Source organism: Canis lupus, chromosome 20 (assembly GCF_011100685.1).
Source record: "Canis lupus familiaris isolate Mischka breed German Shepherd chromosome 20, alternate assembly UU_Cfam_GSD_1.0, whole genome shotgun sequence".
NCBI classification, from domain to species: domain Eukaryota; kingdom Metazoa; phylum Chordata; class Mammalia; order Carnivora; family Canidae; genus Canis; species Canis lupus.
In genome coordinates, this window is record NC_049241.1 from 37,521,451 (window position 1) to 37,546,524 (window position 25,074).

General features: G+C 39.5%; 1 protein-coding gene across 23 annotated transcripts in view; it reads left to right on the top strand.

Annotated features, from left to right (window-relative positions):
- PBRM1 (polybromo 1) overlaps positions 1-25,074 on the top strand; it is a 121,551-nt gene that overhangs the window by 10,534 nt on the left and 85,943 nt on the right. For all 23 annotated transcript variants that reach the window (XM_038566210.1, XM_038566217.1, XM_038566203.1 and 20 more), the window contains 5 exons: positions 6,682-6,829; positions 12,356-12,499; positions 15,919-16,035; positions 21,733-21,801; positions 24,363-24,461. In XM_038566210.1, coding sequence (XP_038422138.1) covers positions 6,682-6,829; positions 12,356-12,499; positions 15,919-16,035; positions 21,733-21,801; positions 24,363-24,461 — 577 coding nt within the window. The remainder of the gene's footprint in view (positions 1-6,681; positions 6,830-12,355; positions 12,500-15,918; positions 16,036-21,732; positions 21,802-24,362; positions 24,462-25,074) is intronic.

Genomic DNA, 25,074 nt, shown 5'->3' on the forward strand with positions numbered 1-25,074 from the left:
TTATGTATGTGGCATTGATTGTAATGTTCTCTCTTTCATTTGTGATTTTGAGTCTTCTTTTTTTTCTTAGTTCATTCAGATAAAGGTTTGTCAATTAATGTTGATCTTTTCAAAAAACCAACTCTTAGCTTTGTTCATGTTTTTGTTTGTTTTTCTGTTTTCTTTTAAATCTGTTGTATATTATTTCTCCTGTTCATTTTGAGTTTATTATGTTTTTCTTTGTCTAGTTCCTTGAGAGTAAAGCATTTAAAAAAAAAAAAAGATTTTCTTTATTTATTTGAGAGAGTGCTCAAGAGAGTGCACAAGCAGGAGGAGGTACAGAGGGAGAAACAGACTCCCAGGTGAGCAGAGAGCCCGACAACCACATGGGGCTTGATCCCAGGACCCTGAGATGAGGATCTGAGCTGAAGGCAAACAGCAACCAACTGAGCCACTCAGGTGCCACAAGAGTGAAGCGTATTTTTAAAAATTATTTACAGTCTTTAAGATAGCAATGAAGTTGTAGCTATCATTGTTAAAAGGAATCTGTTTTCAAAATATACAGAGGCCACAATGATTATGTTCATCTTGCTTGTTTTTCTTTGTGCCTGTACTTTTGGGTTTGACTTCTCTGGTCCAATGAAGCAAAACATATTGCTGGCCCAGTATGTACATTACACACACCTCCCTGTAGAGGCTGTGTTCTCCCTGCCTAGAGGTTCCTTCTCTTGCTATCAAAATGACATCACTATTCCCTTCTAACTCTGGTAGTTGGAGTACATAAGTGTGGTAGACAGAATAATGGCCCCCAAATATGTCCATGTTCCAGTCCCCAGAATCTATGAATATGTTGGATTACATGCCAGAGAAAAATTAAATTTCTTAATCAACTAACTTTGCATTGGAGAAATTATCCTGATTTATCCAAATGGGTTCAGTGTAATCTCAAGGGTCCTTAAACAGGGAGGGGGGAGGCAGAAAAGTCAGAATCCGAGAGGGATTTGGAGATGCTACACCCGTGACTTTGAAGATGGAGGAAGGGGGCTACAAGCAAAGGAATGGAGGCAACCTCTAGAAACTGGAACAGGTGAGGAAATGGATTCTTCCCTAGAACCTCTAGAAGGCCAATACCGTGCTTTTTAGTCCAGTGAGACCCATTTGGGACTTCTAGAAGATAATAAATTTGTGTTGTTTTAAGCCATTAAGTCTGTGGCAATTTGTTATGGCAGCTGTAGGAAACTAGTACAGTGAGTTAACTAAGGATTTAGATTCATTCATGATTGTTGATTGCATGGTGGGTAATGAAAAAGCTGAAAGTTGAGCTGAAGGCAAACATTTCACCTCAAAGAGCAGAGCCATTAAGAATACAGTGTCAGCATCCTGAATTAAAGGATGTAGATTAGTCATGGCCAAAAAAGAAGGGCTCTTTTTAAAAACAGATAACTGCTTCCAGACTTGTTGGTTTATCATAACAGTCTTTTGTTATTTTTTTTAAGATTTTATTTATTTATTCATGAAAGACACCGAGAGAGAGAGTGAGAGGCAGAGACACAGGCAGAGGGAGAAGCAGGCTCCATGCAGAGAGCCTGATGTGGGACTCGATCCCGAGACTCCAGGATCATGCCCTGGGCCAAAGGCAGGCACTAAACCACTGAGCCACCCAGAGATTCCCCATAACAGTCTTTTAAAATGTTATTTAATTAGCATGTAATAAAAGCCCATTTTTGTTATTTACCACATGCTAGACACAATGCCAAGCACTTCCTTATATTGTTTAAACTTGACAAGTATTATTATTGTGGTTTATAGATGAGAATTTGCATAAGATCTCAGAACTACTGTAACCAGGTAGAGAGACTCAAATCTTTCTGATTCTGAAGCCTGTGCTCTTAACCTGTATGCTGTAGAGAAGAGCAGCATCATACTGGAGTACACAAACTCCTCATAGACGAGGACTGCCTCTGTTGCCGGCTTCCCACCAGTAGGCTAGTCCTAAAGAGTGCCTTTGGGTGCTAGAGCACAGTCTTCTAGCTTCCAAGTTGTGGTACCCTATGAGCACTGATTGCCTTCCCCCCAGTGCTGTGCCTGAGGGGCATCTCTACCCCTCTGTGGAATGTATATATTTTCTTAAGAGTTTGTGGGAAGCTGTAATACTCAGAGCTACACAATTGTGAATCTCTTTTTTGGGACTTTGTTTTGATCAGTATATAAAGCTTCTTGTGGGGCACCGGGTGGCTCAGTTGGTTAAGTGTCTGCCTTTGGCTCAGGTCATGATCCTAGGTCCATGTAGCCTCAAGTCGGGCTTCCTGCTCAGCATAGAGTTTGCTTGTACCTCTCCCTCTGTTCCTCCCCGCCCCCTTCTCTCGCATTAACCTTAAAACAAACAAACAAACAAACTACTTGTGTTAAGACATCCAAATTAACAGTGATTGAAACAAGAAAAATTGCTTTTTCTCATATAAAAGTCCTGTTTTGTAAAGGCCTCAGGGCCTAGGTATTATCTGTCTCTTTCCCCTGCTCTCCTTGTGATATCACTCTTGTCTGCATGGTCTGAGATGGCTCACCCTCATAGCTATCTTCCAGCCCATAGGAAAAAATAAGGCATTTTAAGGATGTGACCTGGATATGGTATACTTCAGCTCTTGTATTGGTCAGAACTTAGCTGCAGCAAGGCTGATGAAGATGCTCTTTGGTAGCCACGCAGCAGCTCAGAATGCTGCCATCCTGGGGATAGGGAAAGGATTGGAAGGTAGACAGCAGGCTCCACATATGAGGCCCAGTATTTCTCACTCTTCTGGTTAAAAGTATCAGTTACAGTTTGGCTCTTCTGTGGCCATGTCATGGCAGGGTGCCATGTGTTGAAAGAGAAAAGCTATTGTGCAAGAATGTGTACTGCACAATCCTGTTTGTATATACATGTACATGGAGGCCTGAAAGGATACTAATAGTGCTTTTATCTCTGGATGAGTAGGGACAATTTTTATTATTTTATGCTTTTCATATGTTGATTTAAGTAGGAAAAATTAGTAGAAATCTTTTATTTTGAAAGGGAGGGAGAGGCCCTTTTTTTGACCTTATCACACACACACAGTGGAATGTTGGGATCCTGATCTCCCTTTTGTCTATGTGCTAAGTCTGAAAATGTTTGTGAGGAGCCCTCTGGCAGAGCTTCTGGGAGAAAGTATTCTTTCTAGGTGCAGGTCCTCAGTTGGGTTCTCAGTTGTCTATAGATAATCCCCCAAATCTGAGAGGCTGCTGAGGTCCAGCCTCAACAAGGAGCAATAGACTGACCCATCAGGCCCAGGTAGAGAGAGCCCTGGTGGATCTCAGGTTAACGAAGCCCTAATGCTCACTTGGCATCACTGACAACATCAACATTAGGCCTGGATGATCCTTTGTTGTAATTCACTGAGACCTTTATGTTCCTGCACTTTCTCCAGATAGTAAAATGAGCACTCCTTTAATCTCCTAATACTTAATTTCATAGTTTACTAAAATCATAAATAGTTGGTAAGAGCTTTAAAAAATTCAATTTATTTTTCCTTTTCTTTTCCCTTCCTGAAGAATTTAATCCAAAAGCCATTAGATGAGACTGAGCAAACTTGCCATCTGCCAGGAAGATAGGTGGTGGGATGTTGCGGGGAGGGTTGTGGATAGTAGCAATATCACATCACACAGTGTCAGAGCCTGGGCATGGTAAAGAAGGGGCTTATGTTGAAGGACTTTCTGGCATGGGGTGTTGAGGCCTAAGTGGAGGGAGGATGTCCATGTTGAGGGAGTAGTAGTGACAATAGTCTGTCATGGGTGGAGTAAGGAGGGCTACATGGGGTGTGGCCTAGCCCAGGGCAAGGGGTCATAGCCTTAGTGAGGGGAGGAGAAGCATTGTGGGATGGAGGTAGGCAGCATCAAGAGGAGATTGGTTATAAACAGGAGACCAATCACGTACGTAATACATTGTGAATAAATAGGACTCGGGTTTCTCATTATCTGACAAAGGAGGTACACATAGGGGAAGAAAACTAGAATGAACCCTGTGGTGTAGGATTGGAATTGAAAGTGTTGGTGTGAAAAGAAAAATTAAAAAAAAGAAAAAAGAAAGTGTTGGTGTGAATTCATGGTTTCCAACATATGTAGATAATAGAAATGTAGATATAAGTAAGCATATGTCTGTCCCCTGCTCTGTCCCTTGAGACAGCCTGGGAGTGGTAACACACGAGGAGACTTGAGCACATCCAGCACCTTGGACGTCGTTTTTAAATACCATTTACCATTGAAAGGAACCAGAATTATTTGGGGAAATGGTTGATTTGAAGGGCAAGTACAAGATGAGCCTGTAACATCTTAGGCTGCCAGAAAGTAAGCAGACTGGGCAGCCTGGGTGGCTCAGAGTTTTAGCACCGCCTTTGGCCCAGGGCGTGATCCTGAAGACCCTGGATCAAGTCCCACCTCAGGCTCCCTGTATGGAGCCTGCTTCTCCCTCTGCCTGTGTCTCTGCCCACCTCTCTCTCTCTTTTTCTGTCTCTCATGAATGAATGAATGAATGAATGAATGAATAAATAAATAAATAAATAAATAAATCTTTTTAAAAAAAGGAAAGTAAGCAAGCAGATGTTCAAAGGGTGATGGGAACATGTCAGAAGTACATAGAGAGATCAAACCATCTTGAAGGACTCTTCCTGGCCCAACCTTGAGCAGTTTGAGCATCAGAATAATTAGTGTAATGGGTTTTAATGACTTCCAGAAGTCCATATTGATATAAATAAGTGAGTAAATTGATTAGGGATGGACTTTTACATAGTCTGGAGGTACTGCTCCATAAAGTACAGGGAAGAAAACAGTAGCTCTGTCAGTTGAGAAGCTTGGCAGACACCACTATATAATCAAGTGATCAGAATAAGCCCCACAGTAAGAACTGAGACAAGTTGAAATCTTGTGTCACCTGAAAGGATACAGTGTGATGAATGCGGTATCATTTCTGTCGTAGTCTTACCAAAGTGTAGCCTGCATTTATTCATCAGAAAAACAGACAAACTCAAATTGAGGGACACCCTATAAAATAACTGGCTCATAATCTTCAAAAGTATCAAGATCCTGAAAGTTGAGGAAAGACTGAGGACCTGTTTTAGAATGAAAGAAACTAAAATATATATGCAGTATGTGATTCTGGACTTGATTGTTTGGCTGTAAAGGACAATTTTGGAACCGTTACAGAATATGAATGGGGTCTGAGGATTAGGTGGTGATACTGTAGCAGAGTCAATTTCCTGATTTTGATCTTTGTGCTTTGGTACTTGTTTATAGGAAATAACTAAATTATTCAGGGGCCATAGAACCTCATGTCAGCAGCTTACTTTTAAATGGTTCAGAAAAACATGCTTTGTACTATTCTTGCAATTTTTATGTCAGAATAAAAGATTTTAGGAATTAAATATATCCCACATAAAGGGCTGTAAAATGTCAGCCAGGGTCCCAAGAGAGATTAAAGCCTTTGTGACCGTGACATTCTTTGTAAGGTAGTAACTTATTTCTTATCCATATAGAATGGAGTTAACTACCTACCCCTGAGGGAGAATTGAGAGAAATAGTCACTGAGATAATTTTTCAGGAGATTTACTTGTTTAATGAAATTTCATTTGAAAAAAGACAGACGGTGATGGGCATTAAGAAGGACAAGTGATGGGATCCCTGGGTGGTGCAGTGGTTTGGCACCTGCCTTTAGCCCAGGGCACGATCCTGGAGACCCGGGATTGAATCCCACATCAGGCTCCTGGTGCATGGAGCCTGCTTCTCCCTCTGCCTGTGTCTCTGCCTCTCTCTCTCTCTATGTGCGACTATCATAAATTAAAAAAAAAAAAAATTTTTTTTTTTAAAAAGACAAGTGATATAATTAGCACTGTGTATCATATACAACTGATGAATCACTGAACTATACCTCTGAAATTAATAATAGACTATATGTTAATTAATTGAATTTAAATAAAAGAAAATCAGAATAATAAACATCCATGAACCCAAAACCCAACTTAAGAAATTATCATTTATAACTACCTTTGAAGTTTCCTTGTGACCTTCACTATCTCTCCTCTCCAAGAGATAGATAATCACTATTCTGGATTTAGTATTTATTATTCCTATGTGTTTTGGGTTTTTTTGTTTTGTTTTGTTTAATGGTTTGGTCATGTTTGTTTTTGTCTTAGGACTTTTATCTTTGGTAAACTCCCTGTGCCAAGGACCTCTTCTATAAGTTTAGTAATTGCTATCAGAGCAGTATATATAGTAGGCACTTGGTAGTACTTGGCAGAAAAAGTTCTGGTCACTAAGTGAAGAGACAGTCCATTTTGTAAGTTTGCAAAGAGCTTTGAAAATGAATATTTTCAGCCACTATTGAACACCGCGAAAGGTAAGTTATTTTCATTTGCAGAAGATGCCAGTGACATAGTTTTAGTGCTGGTGCCCTAAATCTTAGATATTTAGCATATAAATAACCATTACAGATGTTAAGTTAGGTTTTTATGTTGCTAATATATACTTAGAAAAGGGCTTGCATATGCACTTGCTTTGGTTATTCCTTTTCAGTTGTAATAATAGGAATAAGTCTAGTATGTTCTGTCACTTGGGATGTTGGACATGACCACAAGTAGTTTTGAAATATAACTTTTTATGGACTTTGGACTAATACCTTTTTTAAAAACATTACTACAGAAATCAACCTGACTATTATGAAGTGGTTTCTCAGCCCATTGATTTGATGAAAATCCAACAAAAGCTAAAAATGGAAGAGTATGATGATGTTAATCTGCTGACGGCTGACTTCCAGCTGCTTTTTAACAATGCAAAGGCCTATTATAAGGTAAGAAAGCACCATATTTAGAAGGTATCCAATTAGAGTAATAGCTTGGCTTTTTAAATATTTATCAGTCTAGTAGGTAAGTAGTGTTTTCTCATTTGGTGGTTTGAGTTTGTTTCTTTTAATAAAGAGACTGAAGATTCATGTAGCACGTACCATTCTTGTTTCTTTTGTGTCTGTTCAAATCTTTTGGCAGCTTTTCTCTTGAGTTGTCATTTTCATATTTATTTCTAGAAGTTTTTTTATATATTCTAGATATTAATCCTCTTTGGTTTGTATTTATTGCTGTCATAGTCCACTGTGAGTCTGTTTTCATTCTTTATGGTGTCTTGATGAACAGAAGATTGTTTTAATATAATCCAGTCTATTACTCTTTAACTTTGTGGTTTGTCATTTGTGTCTTGTTGCAGAACTCCCTCTCATCCAAAGATTATAAAGACACTCTTATATTTTCTTCTAAAAGTTTAATAGTTCTGTCTTTCACATATAAACCTCTAAGGCAGCTCAGATTGGTTTTGTGTCTTCTGCGAGCTAGAGTTCTATTTTGTTTCTAAATGGGGATAAGCATCACCTTGAAGTGGTCATCTCCATGTCCATCTACGCTTTCAGTGCTGGCACCATTTCCCTGGACTGTTGTGTCCCTTTCTGGCCCTTTGTTCTGTTCCTTTTGTTTCAGCTCACTTGGCTGTTTCTTGCCTTAATAATTATGGCCTTATAATTCTTTATCAGTTAAGGAAGGACTGGTTATTGATTATTCTTGATTATTCTTGCCCCTTATACATTTATATGTTGTGTTAAGCACACACAAAAAAGGAAGTTTTGGGCAGCCCCGGTGGTGCAGCAGTTTAGCGCCGCCTGCAGCCCAGGGCATGATCCTGGAGACCCTGGATCACGACCCACGTCAGGCTCTCTGTATGATGCCTGCTTCTCCCTCTGCCTCTGTCTCTGCCTCTCTCTCTGTCTCTATGAATGAATGAATGAATGAATGAATGAATAAATAAATAAATAAAATCTTTTTAAAAAAGGAAGTTTTATTGTTTTTTTTTTTTTTAATTTTTATTTATTTATGATAGTCACACACAGAGAGAGAGAGAGGCAGAGACATAGGCAGAGGGAGAAGCAGGCTCCATGCACCGGGAGTCCGACGTGGGATTCGATCCCAGGTCTCCAGGATCGTGCCCTGGGCCAAAGGCAGGTGCCAAACCGCTGCGCCACCCAGGGATCCCAAGGAAGTTTTGTTGGAATTGCATTGACTCTGTGGATCAATGATATTGTGGGGAATTGACATAATAGTGATATTGATTATTCCAGTCTTTGAATTTGGTGTATTGTTTATTTAAGTCTTCTTTAAATTAAAGTGTAGAATTCGGGAGCTCCTGGATGGCTCAGTTGGTTAAGTTTCCAATTCTTGATATCATCTCAGATCTTGATCTCAGGGTTGTGAGTTGAAGCCCTGTGTTGGATTCCACACTGGGTATGGAGCCTATTTTATTTTATTCTATTTTATTTTATTATTTTATTTTTTAATTTAATTTAATTTTTTTAAAAGATTTTATTTACCCTTTCATGAGAGACAGAGAGAGAGAGAGAGAGAGAGAGGCAGAGACACAGGCAGAGAGAGAAGCAGGCTGCATGCTGGGAGCCCGATGCAGGACCCCAGGATCATGCCTCAGGCCAAACACAGGTGCCAAACCACTGCGCCACCCAGGCATCACTGGAGCCTACTTTAAAAAGTAATAAAGTATAGAATTTGGGGGGTTTTGGTGTATTCACAAAGTTGTGCAAACATCACTATTACTTAACTCCAGAATATCTTCATTACCTCCAAAAGAACCATAGGCATTAACAGGTGCTCTCCATTTCCCTCCTCCCTGCCCCTGGCAACCACTAATCTATTTTCTTTCCTTGTGGATTTGCCTGTTCAGTATGTTGCATATGAATGGAATCAAATACTACATTGCCTTAGGTGACTGGCTTCTTTCACTGAGCATGTCTTTGAGGTTCATTCATTTTGTAGCATGTATTAGTACTTCATTCCTTTCTGTGACTAGATAATAGGCTGTTATATGGCTATTCCACCCTTTGTTATCCATTTCCCAGTTGATGGGCATTTGCATGGTTTCTACTTTTAGCTATCATGAATAAAGATGCTATAAATTTTGTGACTGTAACAGGGGTGCTGTTCACTGGATACAGGATTCTGCCTGTGTCCATCAGACCTAGCTTGTTAATTATGTCACTAAAATCATTGATATCCTTAACTGATTTATCTGCACAAACTATTTACCAAATGAAGTATTTTAAAATCTCTCACTCTGACCATGGATTTGTCTGTTTCTCCTTATAACTCTGTTGATCTTTTTCTTTATGTATTTTTAAACTATGTAACTGGGAACATACAAGTTTAAAGTTGTTACATTGTCCTAGTAAATTGAAATTTTTTCATTATGTAGTGTCATTAGTAAGGTCTTGTTTGAAGTCTGTTTTATATTAACATAGTTCTATCAGCTTTTGTTTTTATCTAGTTAATTTTTTTCCCATTCTTTTCCTTCAGCCTTTTCACGCTAATGTATCTCTTGTAAACAGCATATACGTGAATTTCTATTAATACAGGTGATGATCTTTTTAACTGGATTTCATCTCTTTACAGTTTTAGTAATAACATTGTTTGGATATATTGTTGTCATCTAAATTTCTACTTTCTGTTTATCTCATTTGTAATTTTTTTTCCTGTTTTTCTTTCTGCCTTCCTTAGGTTACATTTTGTTATACCCTCTTATTTTCTCTGTAATTTGGGGGTTGTAAGATGTGTTGGTAACCTGTTACTTCTTACTCAAGAAGTTTTAATATGCATACTTAATTTATCAAAGTCAAAAGTTAATCAGCATCTTAAATCTCCTTCTGAACAATACAAAGACCTTAGAACAATTAAACTCTGATCTATTTATGCTACTGATGTTTTGTATTTTAGTTCTGTTATGGCAGAATTTTTTTTTAAGATTTGATTTTTGGGGCACCTGGGTAGTCTACAGTCAGTTGAGCATCCATTTCTTGATTTTGACTTGGGTCATGATATCAGGGTCCTGGTATCAAGCCCCACATTGGCTCTGCTCAACGGGGAGTCTGAGGATTCTCTCCCGGCCCTTCCCCCTCCTCGAGTTCTCTCTCTCCCTCTCAAATCAATAAATCTTTAAAAAAAAAAAAAAAGATTTTAAGTAATTTTTGCACCTAACACGGGACCGGAACTCACAATCCTGGGATAAAGAATGGTATGCTTCACTGACTGAGCCAGCCAGGCACCCCTGTTGTGGCAGATTTTTAATCCCGTAAAAGAATGTTATTGTTTTATAGATTATCAGTATTTGTTTTTACTCACATTCTACTCTTTATTCCTTTTTTTTTTTTTTTAAGTTTAAGTAATCTTTAATCTTTAAAACCCAGTGTGGGGCTTGAACTCATGGCCCTGAGATCAAGCATCGCATATCCTTCTGACTGAGCTAGCCAGGTGCCCCTATTTATTTATTTGCTATCAAGAAGTCCATGTAATTTTAGTTCCTTTAAAGGTTAGCTGTCTTTTCTTTCTAGCTGTTTTTGGTGTCTTTATCTCATGTGTTCTGCAATTTCATGGTGATATGTCTAGATATGGATGTCTTTGTATAGTCTGGGGTTTGATAGGGCTTTCTAAATCTTTGGTATTTTTCATCAGCTCTGAGAAGTTTGCAACTGTTTTGTCTTTACATGCTGTCCCTGCCCCACTCTCCCATCTGATAGAACTCTGATTGGGTGTTCTATTAGACCCCTCCCAGGTCTCTGTTCCTCCTAACCTTTCATAGTCCACTTTTTAGTGCCTATGTTGCTCTTTAGTTAATTTCTTTAGTTCTTCCAGTTTTCTTTGAAACTCTTAGACCTCTCTATTGAGTTCTAACTTTTTAATATTTATATTTTTCATATTTTGGAAGTAGTTTATTTTTCAGAGTCTCCTGCACTTTGCTTATATTTTTCAATCCTATTGTTTCTTTAAACATGTTCAACACACTTATTTTTCATTCAACGGCACATAATTCCAATATCTGAAATGTTGCATATCTGATTTTACGGTGATTTCTGCTGGCTTTCTTTTGTGATTATTTCCTTCTTTTGTGTTTTAGGAATTTTAACTTTAAGCTCATATGTCTTGGAACTTGATCTCTAGAGATTGAGGCTTAGATTGAAGTTAGGTTCATTCAGGTAGTGTGTCGCTTATCCCAGGTACCTGGCCTGTCTTTGTTAGAGCTAGCATATGATGAAGAATTCTCAGTGGAGATTTATCTTGGGTCTCCCCTCACCCTGCAGTGCTGTGGTTTGGGATAATAAGCACAGGTTAGCTGAGTGGAGGTTGAGATGGGTAGTGTTGTTCCCAGGCATCTCTCAACAGAAACTGAATTGTTTTGAATTCCCACTTACACTGCAGCTGTGGCCTTTGAAGTTCCAGCTTCTGGTGGGCCCTGACCTTTATCTCCTGTCCTTGCAGCCTCAGAGAGCCTTGAAAACTAAAGCTTGGGTTTATCTGGTCTTACAAAAGCTCTCAAGTGAACATCAGCTTCAGTGTTGTGCTTGCTCATCTGGGTTCCTGCTTTTACTCTATTCTTTTCTGTTGTTGTTGTTAAAGATTTCATTCATTCATGAGAGACACAGAGAGAGAGAGAGAGGCAGAGACACAGGCAGAGGAAGAAGCAGGCTCCATGCAGAGAGCCTGACGTGGGACTTGATCCTGGGTCTCCAGGATCATGCCCTGGGCCGAAGGCAGTGCTAAACCGCTGAGCCACCCAGGCTGCCCCTTTTACTCTATTCTTGTTCTTTTGAGCATTGCTTACTCCTTATTGTCAGCGTGTGGGTACGTTTTTAAAGTTACGTGTTATTTATTTTAACATTGCTTCCAGCATTGCTCTTACTGAGAAGTTTCAGTTAAAGTTTATCCCTGTTACACTTTAGGAAAAGAAGTCTTTAAATTAAGTAGTAAACACCTTAAAAATAGAAGTAGTACTAGGGCAGCCCCGGTGGCTCAGCGGTGTAGTGCCGCCTTCAGCCCAGGGCGGGATCCTAGAGACCCAGGATCAAGTCCCACGTCAGGCTCTCTACATGGAGCCTGCTTCTTCCTCTGCCTGTGTCTCTGCCTCTCTCTCTCTCTCTCTGTGTTTCTCATGAATAAATAAGTAAAATCTTCAAAAATAAATAAATAAATTGCGTTTCTTTGTGTATGAGTAATTAGTTTTAATTTATAAATTGTTATCTTCTGCTTCAAGTCTTAATGTAATGAGTTAGGCATACGTAAGTATTATTTCAGAATGCTTTTAAAACATGTTCTTCAGAAGAGAAATGGAGGCCCATGTATCTTTTAATCATAAGGATTTCTAAATTTGTAGCACAGTTTCAAAGTTAATGCCTTAGAATGCTAGTCTCTGCTGGAATAGACTGCTTTAAAAGTAGTCATTGATTTGCAATAAAATACTAAAGTGAGGGGTTTTTTCTCTTATCTTTGTTAATGTACAGCCAGATTCTCCTGAATATAAAGCTGCTTGCAAACTCTGGGATTTGTACCTTCGAACGAGAAATGAGTTTGTTCAAAAGGGAGAAGCAGATGATGAAGATGATGATGAAGATGGGCAAGACAATCAAGGCACAGTGACGGAAGGAGTAAGTGTACAACTGGAGCAAGTAGGATGGACCATTGGGAAGTGGACAAGACCCCTGCCTGTGATTTCTTCTGTGCTACTATAGGCAGCTGGGCTTCCTGTGAAGCTGTGTTGGTAGCGAGGAGGGTAAGGGGGCATATGACCAGAGAGGTTGTTTTCATAAGTTACTCTTACATTAATGCATATTTCCTGCTCAGTTTTAAGGAGAACTTTCATACTATCAAGTACTATTCCAGTCTTGCTAGATTGAAATAGTAGGCAGTGTTGTGATTAAAAGTTGGAGAGTTGGGACGCCTGGGTGGCTCAGCGGTTGAGCATCTGCCTTTGGTTCAGGGTGTGATCCCAGGATTTGGGATTGAGTCCCGCATCAGGCTCCCTGTGTGGAGCCTGCTTCTCCCTTTGCCTGTATCTCTGCCTTTCTGTGTGTCTCATGAATAAATAAATCTTAAAAAAAAAGAAAAAAAAAAGAGTTGGAGAGTCATTGGAATCATCTTCAGGATATTTTTTGTAGGTTAGACTGGTAGGATTCCTAGAACATGCCAAATGTGCTCCTGCCTGTAGGATTTTGTAGGTGCTTTTCTGCTTAGAACATGCTTCCTTTGGCTCTTTCTGTGACTGGCTCTTTTTCATGATTCTTAGATCACTTAAAATAATGACAGTTAGGAGTGGACTTTCCTGACCACCTTCTAAATTGTTTGCCACGCACCCTTCCTTTTCCATCATCACAGCACTCTGTTCTGTGGTCCTCAGTTTTTTGTCACTGTATGTGGAAATAATTTGTTTGTTTACATATTTATTTACTTTCTTCCTCCATAGAGAATGATAGAGCCACAAAAGATACCACCTTATTCACTTATTCCTGGCATCTAGACTGCCTAGTGTGTAGGTATTGATAAATACTTGATGAATGAACATACATGTTTAAAAAGAGGAAAAAGGATAATAAAAGTAAGGACATCTCTCTTCTGTAGCTAAATAGTGAGACACCCAAAGCAGAGCATTCCCCTTTCTTCGTAAGTTAACCTAAATAGACCTTTTCCTCAAACTTCAACACAGAAAAAAGAAGTGGTAGGTAAATTTCTCAAAAATGTAAATACTTGGGGGCGCCTGGTAACTCACTTGGTTAAGCATCCGAGTCTTGGTTTTGACTCAGGTCGTGATAATCAAGACCCACGTTGTTCTCTGTGCTCAGCACAGAGTCAGCTTAAGATTCACTCTCCCACTCCCTCCGCCTCCCTGCCACTCACACGTACACATGCTCTCACTTCTCTCTCCTCTCTCTTAAAAAAAAAAGTCACCACTTCTTAGAGTCTCAAAATGCAGTTTTTAGGCACCTTGTCAATTTTTTTCTAGCAGTTAAATGATTAGAATTAGGTAGAGGCAGTTAACTAGGGATTCCCTGAAATTTTACTCTCTAGTGTTAATAGAGGAACAGCAACTTACCCTTTGCTTTTTTGGGAGAACATTACCTACAGAGGTCTCAGGCTTATTGTAGGCTTCCAGGGTTCTAGTCAAACAGTGAAGCCACTTGCATTTAGGACTTGCCTATGTTTCTTTAGTATGAAATTGGGAGGATCTTGCACATTCATATTTGTACTTCCCAGGCTTCTTCTTAGCTTTAAGTTCTTGTGAGAGGGAATTTTCAAGCTTCTCATTTTTGACTCATAGAGATTTCCTTGGAGTTTTCCCATTTGTGGCAATAGGTTGTATGGATGCATTCACACACCACGTTCCAGGTCACCTGCAACACGTTTCCAAAGTAGCTGGTTTGGAGGGAGAGGAATCTTGGCTGCAGAATAGAAGTCTCCTCTTTTGAAAGCTCTGTGGTACTGTGTTTTAGCCAGGAAGTAAATGACTTAAGCATGGGTGTATTTAGTCTGCTTTCATCAGTGTTTTGTTGGTTCTCTAAGCTTAGGTGGTTGGAGACCCTCAGCTAATCGTGTTTTATTTGTTAAATATTTGTTATGTGTCTGTTACTGCCAGGCACTGTGTCAGGCCCATGAGATGTTAGTGCTCCATCTATGGAGTTCATGTTGGACCTTAAAATTGAGACTGCACTAAATAAAAAAGATCTGTTAAATGAGAACACAAATACCAGTGCTTTTATGATTTAAGCCAGAAATACCATTAACCTTTCTTTTATATGCACAAAACATGGTTTGGTCCTGAAGTACATTTTCTATAATCAATCTATCTATCTATTCTATCTATCTATTCTTTCTTTCTTTCTTTCTTTCTTTCTTTCTTTCTTTCTTTCTTTCTTTCTCTCTCTCTCTCTCTCTCTCTCTCTCTCTTTCTTTCTTTCTTTCTTTCTTTCTTTCTTTCTTTCTTTCTTTCTTTCTTTCTTTCTTTTAAAAGATTTATTTATTTATTCATGAGAGAGACAGAAAGGCAGAGACATAGGCAGAGAGAGAAACAGACTCCATGCAGGGAGCCCAATGTGGGACATGATCCCAGGACTTGAGGATCATGCCCTGGGCGGAAGGCAGATGCTTAACCACTGAGCCACCCAGGTGTCCCCTTTTTTCTTTTTTTAAGATTTATTTATTTATTTTAGAGAGAGTGAATGTGGCAGGGAGGGGCAAAGGGAGAAGAAGAGAGAATCTCAAGCAGATTCCCTGCTGAGCATGGAGCCCTTCCCAGGGCTCAATCTCAACCCCAAGATCACGACCTGAGCCAAAAGAGTCAGATGTTTAAACAACTGAGCCACCCAGGCACCCTTGCTAGAACTCTTGATTTACACATGCCATTGCTCGCTATAGAACCAGCTTCAGACTCAAACCCTTCTTGGCCAAGTATACTTGAGGGCATATACTTTCCCATGTTGAAACAGTGACCAAGGTAGGAGTCAGTCAGCCAGTCTGCAGGGCAGAAGTAATGTACATAATTTGATTTAATCTCCATTCACTTTTGAGATAGCTTGAATTCTGCTGGTAGATCCGGCCGAGCACCCCATGGGTAGAACTATGTATTTTCAGCTTTATGTATGTCCTTGTTCTACCAAAATAGACTTCAGTAGATAGAAACAGCGGGTGTAAAGAGGTATCATAGGACATATTTTCTGTCTCAGTTGCTCAGACCCTAAAAAGGTTTGTTTCCATCATTTCACACATATGGCACTTGAATTTCACTGTTACAGTGTTTACTGTGGAATAGAGTTCAGGAAAAGGCCCTGATCAAGAGATTTAGTTACTGACACAATGTAAGGAGCCTCATTAGTTTCATATATGCCATGCCCAGGGTACAAGCCCTATGTTCAACATCAGAGTGTTTCTATGGTATTCTTGTCTTTCTAAATAAGTATAACTATTTACTAGTTGCTTTTTTTAAAATTGACTTTAATATTTTAGCATTTATTTTTGGGTTTCTCTCACAGAGTCCTTCTCACTCCTTTCTTTCCTGCTAACCCCCTCCTCCCAGTCTTCTCCAAGTTACTTGAAGGAGATCCTGGAGCAGCTTCTTGAAGCCATAGTTGTAGCCACAAATCCATCAGGACGTCTCATTAGTGAACTTTTCCAGAAACTGCCTTCTAAAGTGGTAAGTGATACAATTAAAGCGTGTTTTTATTTTGTTTTTTATTTTTCAGTACTTCAGAAAATTTATTAGTTCCTAGTAAATAAGGTAAAATTAGCGAAAGGCATTGGAGGCTGCCAAGAGGTCTTCCTTGAGGCTGCAGCAGCAAGCACATAAGATATGTTCTGTGATTTTACCTCACCTAAAAGTTGTGGGTTTAGAACAATTGTTTGGTTATTCTTACTGTTTTTTTTTTTTTTTTATTGCTGTAAAATATACTTGAGATTTACTGTTTAGCCATTTTAAATGTACAGTTCAGTGATGTAAGTACCTTCATATTGTATGTTCATCTCTTTAATTGAAAAATCTATCCATTAAACAATAGCTCCCCATAAAATTAAACTAAATTAAAATTAAATCAGTAAAATAAAACAACCAAAAATAACTCCCCATTCCCACTCTGGCAACTACCACTCTGTTCTCTCTGTGAAATTGACTAAGTAACTGATGATAAGAAGACTCATACAATATTTATCTTTTTATATCTGACTTCTTTTATTTAGCATAATGTATTCAGGGTTTATCCATGTTGTAGCATGTGTCAGAATGTCCTTCCTTTTTATTTTTTATTTTTTTAAAGATTTTTTTTTATTTATTCATGAAAGACACAGAGGAGAGAGAGAGGCAGAGATAACCAGGCAGAGGGAGAAGCAGGCTCCATGCAGGGAGCCTGATGTGGGACTTGAGCTCGGGACTCCAGGATCACACCCTGGGCCAAAGGCAGGCACTTAACCACTGAGCCACCCAGGGATTCCCTGTCCTTCCTTTTTAAAGCTAAAACTCCATTGTGTGCATATACCATATTTATCCATTCATCTGTCAATGGACATTTGGGTTGTTTCCAAGATTGGTAATTCTTAAATAGCAAAATAAATACCTAAACTAAGCCTTTATTTATAAAAGAGAAAACATTCTCTTTGCTCACGAGACAGAGTGAGAGGAAGATAAATTACTTCTTCCTTTTTTAGTTCTCTTGGCTCTCCTGGTGATGGAAGAGAGAATGATCTACTAGTAATCTTCTGCCCCAAAGAGGAAAAGGTTTCCCAGACTAGTGAGCCCCTTATTTTTATTTATTTATTTTTAAAGATTTCATTTCTTTATTCATGAGAGACACAGAGAGAGGCAGAGACACAGACAGAGGTAGAGGTAGAAGCAGGCTCCATGCAGGGAGCCGGATGTGGGACTTGATCCTGGAACTCCAGGATCCCGCCCTGAGCTGAAGACATATGCGCAACCACTGAGCCACCCACGTGTCCCAAGTGATAACTTTTAAAAGTGGCAGGGCCTCTTGTGGCTTCATACCCAAAAAGCAGTGAACGTAGGTAAAATTCCACTATAGTGTGTGGAACTAGAAAAATTTCCATGGCCTAAGCATTCTTGTATTTCTAGACAAGGATATACTTGTAGATGTACTCCACTATAGCACTTAATTCCATTGTGATCATTTACTTTTTATCTACTTCCTTCCCTGGTCCCTGAATTTAAGAACAAAGATTAGGGGCATCCCTGGGTGGCTCAGCGGTTTAATTTTTAATTTTTTTAAAGATTTTATTTATTTATCCACGAGAGACACAGAGAGAGGGCGGGGGGGGGGGGGGGCGGTGCAGAGACACAGGCAGAGGTAGAAGCAGGCTCCATGCAGGGAGCCTGACATGGGACTCGATCCGGGGACTCCAGGATCATGCCCTGGGTTGAAGTCGGCATTAAACCGCTGAGCCACCCGGGCTGCCCCTGGCCTAGTGGTTTAGAGCCTGCCTTCAGCCCAGGGCATGATCCTGGAGTCCCCGGATCGAGTCCCACGTCAGGCTCCCTGCATGGAGCCTGCTTCTCCCTCTGCCTGTGTCTCTGCCTCTCTCTCTCTCTCTGTCTTTCATGAATATATAAATTAATTAAAAATCTTAAAAAAAAAAAAGAACAAAGATTATGTCATTTTCTTTTGTGTCCCTCCCATGTAGTGGAATCCAGCATGTCATTGGTGTGCAAAAAGTGCTTATTGACTGATAATTGGCTTGCAGCTTTCCCCATCAGGCATCAACAAAACTGGTTATTTAGAGATGTGTCTTTACTAGTTGTAGGAGTTACCACATTAGAAATAAAACATAAGGGCACCTAGCTGGTCATTTGGTAGAACGTGCAACTCTTGATCTTCGGGTCATGAGTTCAAGCCCCATGTTTGGTGTAAGTTTTACTTTAAAAAGTTAAAAAAAAAAAAAGCAAATATAACTATTTTAAGTGTGGATCTGATTCAAAAAATACAGTGTGATTATATTGGTGATGTTTTAATTTTTTTTCATATGTTTTAAATGTTAAGAAAACAGGGATCCCTGGGTGGCTCAGCAGTTTGGTGCCTGCCTTTGGCCCAGGGCATGATCCTAGGGTCCTGGGATCGAGTCCCGCGTCGGGCTCCCTGCATGGAGCCTGCTTCTCCCTCTGTCTGTGTCTCTGCCTCTCTCTCATGAATAAATAAATAAAATCTTCAAAAAAAAATGTTAAGAAAACAGTAAGACTAATCCTCAAAAAATTAAACATAGAATTACCATATGATCCAGCAATATATTCCTTTGGTATATACAAAGGATTTGGAAGCAGGATCTTAAAGAGATTTGTACACACAAATTCATAGCAGTATTACTCAGAATACCTAATACATAGGAACAACCCAAGTGTCCTTCAACAGATGACTAGATGAATGAAATGTAGTATATACATACAATTCAGTGTTATTGAGCCTTTTAAAAAAAGAATGAGGGATCCCTGGGTGGCGCAGTGGTTTGGCGCCTGCCTTTGGCCCAGGACGCGATCCTGGAGACCCGGGATTGAATCCCACGTCGGGCTCCCGGTGCATAGAGCCTGCTTCTCCCTCTGCCTATGTCTCTGCCTCTTTCTCTCTCTCTCTGTGACTGTCATAAATAAATAAAAATTTAAAAAATAAAATAAAAAAAATAAAAATGAGAGGCACCTGGGTGGCTCAATCAGTTAAAGCATCTGCCTTCAGCTCAGGTCAGGATCCCAGGGACTTGGGATGCAGCACCAAGTTGGGCTCCCTGCTCGGGAAGGGGTCTGCTTCTCCCTCTGCTTTCCCCTCCCTGGCTCGTACACGCTCATGTGCTCTCTCTCTCTCAAATAAATAAATAAAATCTTTAAAATAAAATTTTTAAAAATGAAATTCTAACACATGCTATAATGAACCTTGAACACATGAAGGTGAAATAAGCCTGTCACAAAAGGACCAAAATTGCATGTTTCCTCTCATAGAAGGTACTCCGAGTATTCTGATTCATAGTGAGAGAAAGTAGAATTGTGGTTTCCAGGAGCTAGCCGGAAGGGAGAGAGGGCAGTTACTGTTCAGTGGGTCTGCAGATTCAGTTTTAGAAGATGAAAAATTTGGAAGATGAATTATGCCAATGGTTACACAATAATGTGAATGTACTTAATACCACTGAGCCACACATTTACGATGATTAAATGGTAAATCTTTTGTATATTTAACTACAATAAAAAAAAAAACAAAAAGAATGGAGTATAATCTTTACTCAAGAGCTGCTCTTATTCTGCAGGATATCAGTGGTCAAGCCACCAAGAGTGACCTGAAGCAGTAATACATTAATATCCTGGGGCACATGGGTGGCTCAGTGGGTTAAGTATCTAACTCTTGATCTCAGCTCAGGTATTGATCTCAGGGTCAAGAGTTCAAGCCCCACATTGGGCTCCATGCTGGGTTTGGAGTCTACTTAAAAAACAAAAAACAATTAATATCCTGTTCTTCCCCTATTCTAGGAGGGCTTTCAGGAATACCATGCAGTAAGAGTTGGTTGGAAAAAGTAGGTTCCCATTGTCGTTCAGGGTGTGACAGTTTGAAAAGACAGCAAGGACTGTTTACCTTTCTTTTATGGCCCTTCCCAAGCTGGACTATCTGAGTAGGAGAGGAGAATTTTTTTTTTTAAAGATTTCTATTTATTTATTAATGAGAGACACCCAGAGAGAGAGAGAGAGAGAGAGAGGCAGAGACATAGGCAGAGGGAGAAGCAGGATCCATGCAAGGAGCCTGATGCGGGACTCTATCCAGGACTCTATCCAGACCCCAAGATCATGCCCTGAGCGAGGGCAGACTTAACTGCTGAGCCACCCAGGTGTCCCAGGAGAGGGGAATTGTGAATATGTAAAGCCGACAGCTGGGATTACACTCCACCCCAGCCTGGGTGGCCTTGCCATAATTTGTCCTCTGAACTGTTTCTCAGAAGTAGAATTGCTAAAGAGAGGGGACAGAAAAGGGGTTTGATCCAAGCAAAAAAAAGAATAGGGTTAAGAAAGTAGGAGTAAGCTGAGGAATCAGATGAAAGGAAGCATCCTTGAGATCATGCCTTCAGCCATGAAGGCTGTAGCCTCCTGCTTTTTGTTGTTGTTTGGACTTCAACAACTTGAACAGATTGGAAGAGCTTGGAGAACCCAGTCTCACTTCCCCTGACACCTCTCCTCCCTAAGTAAACCAACGTTTGATTTTTGGTCCACTTCAGTTTCTTCCAAGGAACCAAATCTGTACAAAAAGCTTGGGACAATGAATGCACTATGGACTTTGTGTTTTGTTTTTTTGTTTTGTTTTGTTTTTAAAGATTTTAAGTATTTGAGAGCGAGAGAGAGAGAGAGAGAGAGAGAGAGAGAGGAGTAGGGGTACTGCACTCAGGAGAGGGGTAGAGGGAGAGAGAATCTCAAGCAAGCTCCCCACTGAGCACAGAACCCAATGTGGGGCTCAGTCTCATGATCCTGAGATCATGACCTGAGCTGAAATCAAGAGTTGGACACTTAACCAGCCGAGCCACCTAGTCATCCCTGCACTGTGGGCTTTGTGAAATTCTTTAAAAACATTCCTCTAACATACTTAATTTCTTTTCTTGTGATGAGCTAATATTTGATAAGAAATCAGAGAGTTCTTCGAATTTTATTTTGTTCCTTTAATGTAGTTTCACTTTAATGTGTTTTAGTTGGAAAAATTAATTTGACCAAAATAAGTAGAAGCGTTAAGTTAAACATAAAGTTAACAAACTTGCAACCTGATCTCATAAGAATTTTATATGAGGGACACCTAGGTGCTCAGTTAAGCATCTAACTCTTGGTTTCTGCTTAGGTATTGATCTCGTGGTCGTGAGATCGAGCCCTATGTCAGGCTCCATGCTTAGCATGGAATCTGCCTGAGATTCTTTCCCTCTCTTTGCCACCCCCCCAAAAATAATCTTTTAAAAAACAACAAAAAATAATTTTATATGAGGATAATATGTGATTGAGATTGCAAAATTAAAAGTGCTTATAGGAACATTCAGAAAGATTTTTCTATTTCATTTCCAGGCATAGATATAGTAGAACCTTAAATTTAAAATTGTGTGATTCTGTGAATTTAGAATTTTCTAAAACATTAAATTGTGGTATATTAGTTGGATATGGCAGTTATCAAATATTACTTGTAAACTTGTACAACATGCTCTTGTGTATTTCATGAAGCCTGTTAAGATCAGATTCTCCTTCAAATATAACAAACAATATGCTGTACAGCTGTGTCTATAGCCTTGCATCTGACAGAGCTATTGACAGATTGTCAGTGTGCTTTCTTGTTTTCTCATTGCCTGTATACTTTCTCTCATTTAGCATACCTGGGTTTTTGTCTTTCAGCAATATCCAGACTATTATGCAATAATTAAGGAGCCTATAGATCTCAAGACCATTGCCCAGAGGATACAGGTAGGAAGATGGCCATATCATATGTAAATGTAGCCATATGCGGTGTAGGGCAGATTGGCCTAAGGTCTTTCTATTTTTTTTTTTTTTTTTTTTTTTTTTTAAGAAAACAGGGAAGCAGATGTCTTTGTAAGGGGTTATTAGCAATATAATAAACAGATTAGACTGGTGTAACTGATTATAGCTTTGGAGGAGGTAACACAGTGTCTCTTTTGCATTTTATCTGTAGGGAGGAAAGCAGAATTTTCATTGGCATAGTAAACCTTACTCTTAGGACAAAAATTAAAAAGCAGTGGGCATAGATGTTCTGGTTATGAAAGGCACATTGTTAATAAAGCTTTGTTGTTTATTCTTACCTGCTTCTAAATAGTTTTAGAATGTCTCAAAATCAGTTACCTACAGTATGTTAGAGCGTAAGGTCAGTGGAAACAGAGACTTTGTTCTCTTCAAGTGCCTTCCTCCCTATGTCTGCAGGAGTAGCAACAGCTAACATTCACCTGACATTGCTAGGTACCAGTAATTACTGGTACCATAATATACTTTAACAGAATGTTAAAATACAGATTCCCTAATATATCACCTGGTTCTTAAGGCACCTCCCTTAGGCACAACTGGTAATAATGACTTAGTCTCCTGGAACCTAAATCCCTGGGGTTCTTAATATGTACCTGGGGGGAAGATGGTTTGGTTTGGTTGGTTTGGTGTTTTTTTTTTTTTTTTTTTTTATATTTTATTTATTCATGAGAGAGAGAAAGAGAAAGAGGCACAGACACAGGCAGAGGGAGAAGCAGGCTCCATGTAGGGAGCCCAACGTGGGACTCAATCCCAGGTCTCCAGGATCACGCCCTGGGTTGACGGTGGCGCTAAACTACTGAGCCACCTGGGCTGCCCAGATGTTTTTATATTACTGAAATTCAAATTAGATCTTTAGACACCCCTACCCCAGCCCCAGTCTTCTAAAACTTTGCTCCTTATCTTGTCCATTCCTTCCAAAAGTCCCATAAAAACCCCTCCTTTGCCATCACCCTAATCAAGATCTTGTCTTTTTATGTCCAAATTATCGTAATAGTCTTTTCTACTTCTCTGCTGAAAGACTCGTGTCCTTCTGGCATGTTGCTCCCTGACCCTAGCTTTCTCCCTATTTTATTCTTTCTATTTCACAGTCCAGAGCCTTGTCACTTATTTTTAGTGCTCCTCTAGCAAATTACAGTTCCTTGTAGAGGAGCAACAGTAACCAACTCTAAATAATTCCAATAGAAGGGGAATCCATGAAAAGGATATCGGATAGCTCCTAGAATTGTTGGGAAGGCAGGCACAAGAACTAGCCTTGGGGAAGTAGGCAGAACTTAGGGACGTCATGATACAGGTAAAGTTATTCACAGTCTCTTTGGGATGCCGTTGTTAGTCCCAGTGTCATTTGCCGCTGTGGGAACTGGATGCCCACTGTTCCCCTCTGCTGTATTGCCCTTCGTGGGAGTTAGGAATACATTTTCTCTACTCCTTTGCCCTCGCTTTAGTCCCTCAAGACTCAAGCATGAATTATCTCCCGTTGCCCTGGTTGCCAGGCTGCTGGCAGTGCTATCTGCTTATTTTTACCCTCTGTTGGGAAAGGTAGATTCCTTCTACCACGTGTACTAGGGTTTTCTCCAAATAGAGAGTGCTCAGGAGCACCTGGCTGGCTCAGTCAGTAGAATGTGCAACTCTTGATCTTGGGGTTATGAGTTGAAGCCCCATATTGGGTGTAGAGATTACTTAAAATCTTTAAGAAAAAAAAAAAGTGCTCAGAAGTTGAGTATCCTCACTTGGCAGGTAACTGACTACTCTCCTTTGCCTGGCTTTCTGGATTTTGCCTCATTTGTCTTTATTTATGCAGTCTGTGCTTATGGTTTTACACCCCCACCCCCCCACCCCCTGCCTTCCACTCCACTTAATTTGGTTTTCTCAGTTTCTGTAGAATGTGTCTGTTCATTTCTGTGACCTTCTCTTTAATCCTGTGTACCTTTTGCTTAGAGTGTCTTTCTTCTTCCTTCTCTTTGTAAACTGAAGGCAGTTCTAAGTCTCCCTGGGTTGTTTGGGATTGAGTGAGCTTTAAGATGTGATAGCTCTAACATGGAGCCTAGTACATAGTAGGTACTCAAAAATGTTAACCTCTATGGTTGACTGTTTTATCTGAAGTGGTCTATAAAACTAGAATTTTACTTCATACCCTTAAGTCCACCCTAATGGATTAGTATTCATGAAGCACTTAGAACAGTGCTTGGCACAGAGTAAGCACTATATGTTTGCTAAATTAAACGACTTTTACCTTATTTGATCTTTTAAAAATTATGTTTTTATGAAACCAGCGTAGCTCTGGTATTGTTACCTATCTCAAAAACTTGTGTGTAAATGGACAATTGAAATAGATTATAAAAGGGAAAATGAATTTATATTATATTCCCATGCGTATTTTCCAATAAAATTTTTGAATATGGTGACAATTAAAAAATATGTGGAGCTCTTTTTTTTTTAAGATCATGCTAATTAACTTTCAGTTAATTTACTGAAAATTTTGTTTGTTCTAGAATGGAAGCTACAAGAGTATTCATGCAATGGCCAAAGATATAGATCTTCTAGCAAAAAATGCCAAAACTTACAATGAGCCTGGTTCTCAAGTATTCAAGGTTAGTTTTTCATTGTTTTTGTTTTCATTAGTAAGGGTAGATAATTTAGAGCCAACAATTTTTATATAACAACTTTTTGAGATAAAATTTATATCATACCATACATTTCACTCAAAGTGTACGATGTAATGGTTTTTAGTTGTGTATAGTTGTGCAGCTGTCACCGCAGTTAGCAATCACTCCATTTGCCCCCCAGTCTCCCTATTCTAGGAGTCCTGGCCCACTTTCCATCTCTGTGAATTTGCCTATTCTGGACATTTCATTATAAATGGAATCATACAGTGTGTGGTCCTTTGTGACTGGCTTCTTGGGCGGAGCATGGGGCTTTTAAGGTACTCATGTTGAAGCATGATCACTGCTGAGTAATACTCTGTTGTATTTATTTACCATGTTGTATTTACCCTACCTATCAATTGCTAGACATTTGGGTTGTTTCCACTTTATGGCTATTATAAATAATGCTGTTGTGGACATTCACGCAGAAGTTTTTATGTGGACTTAGTATTTTCTTGGCTTTATACCTAGGAATGGAATTGCTGATCTACATGGTAACTATATATTTAACTTTTTTGAGGAAACACCAAATTGTTTTCCAAAGCAACTGTGCCATTTC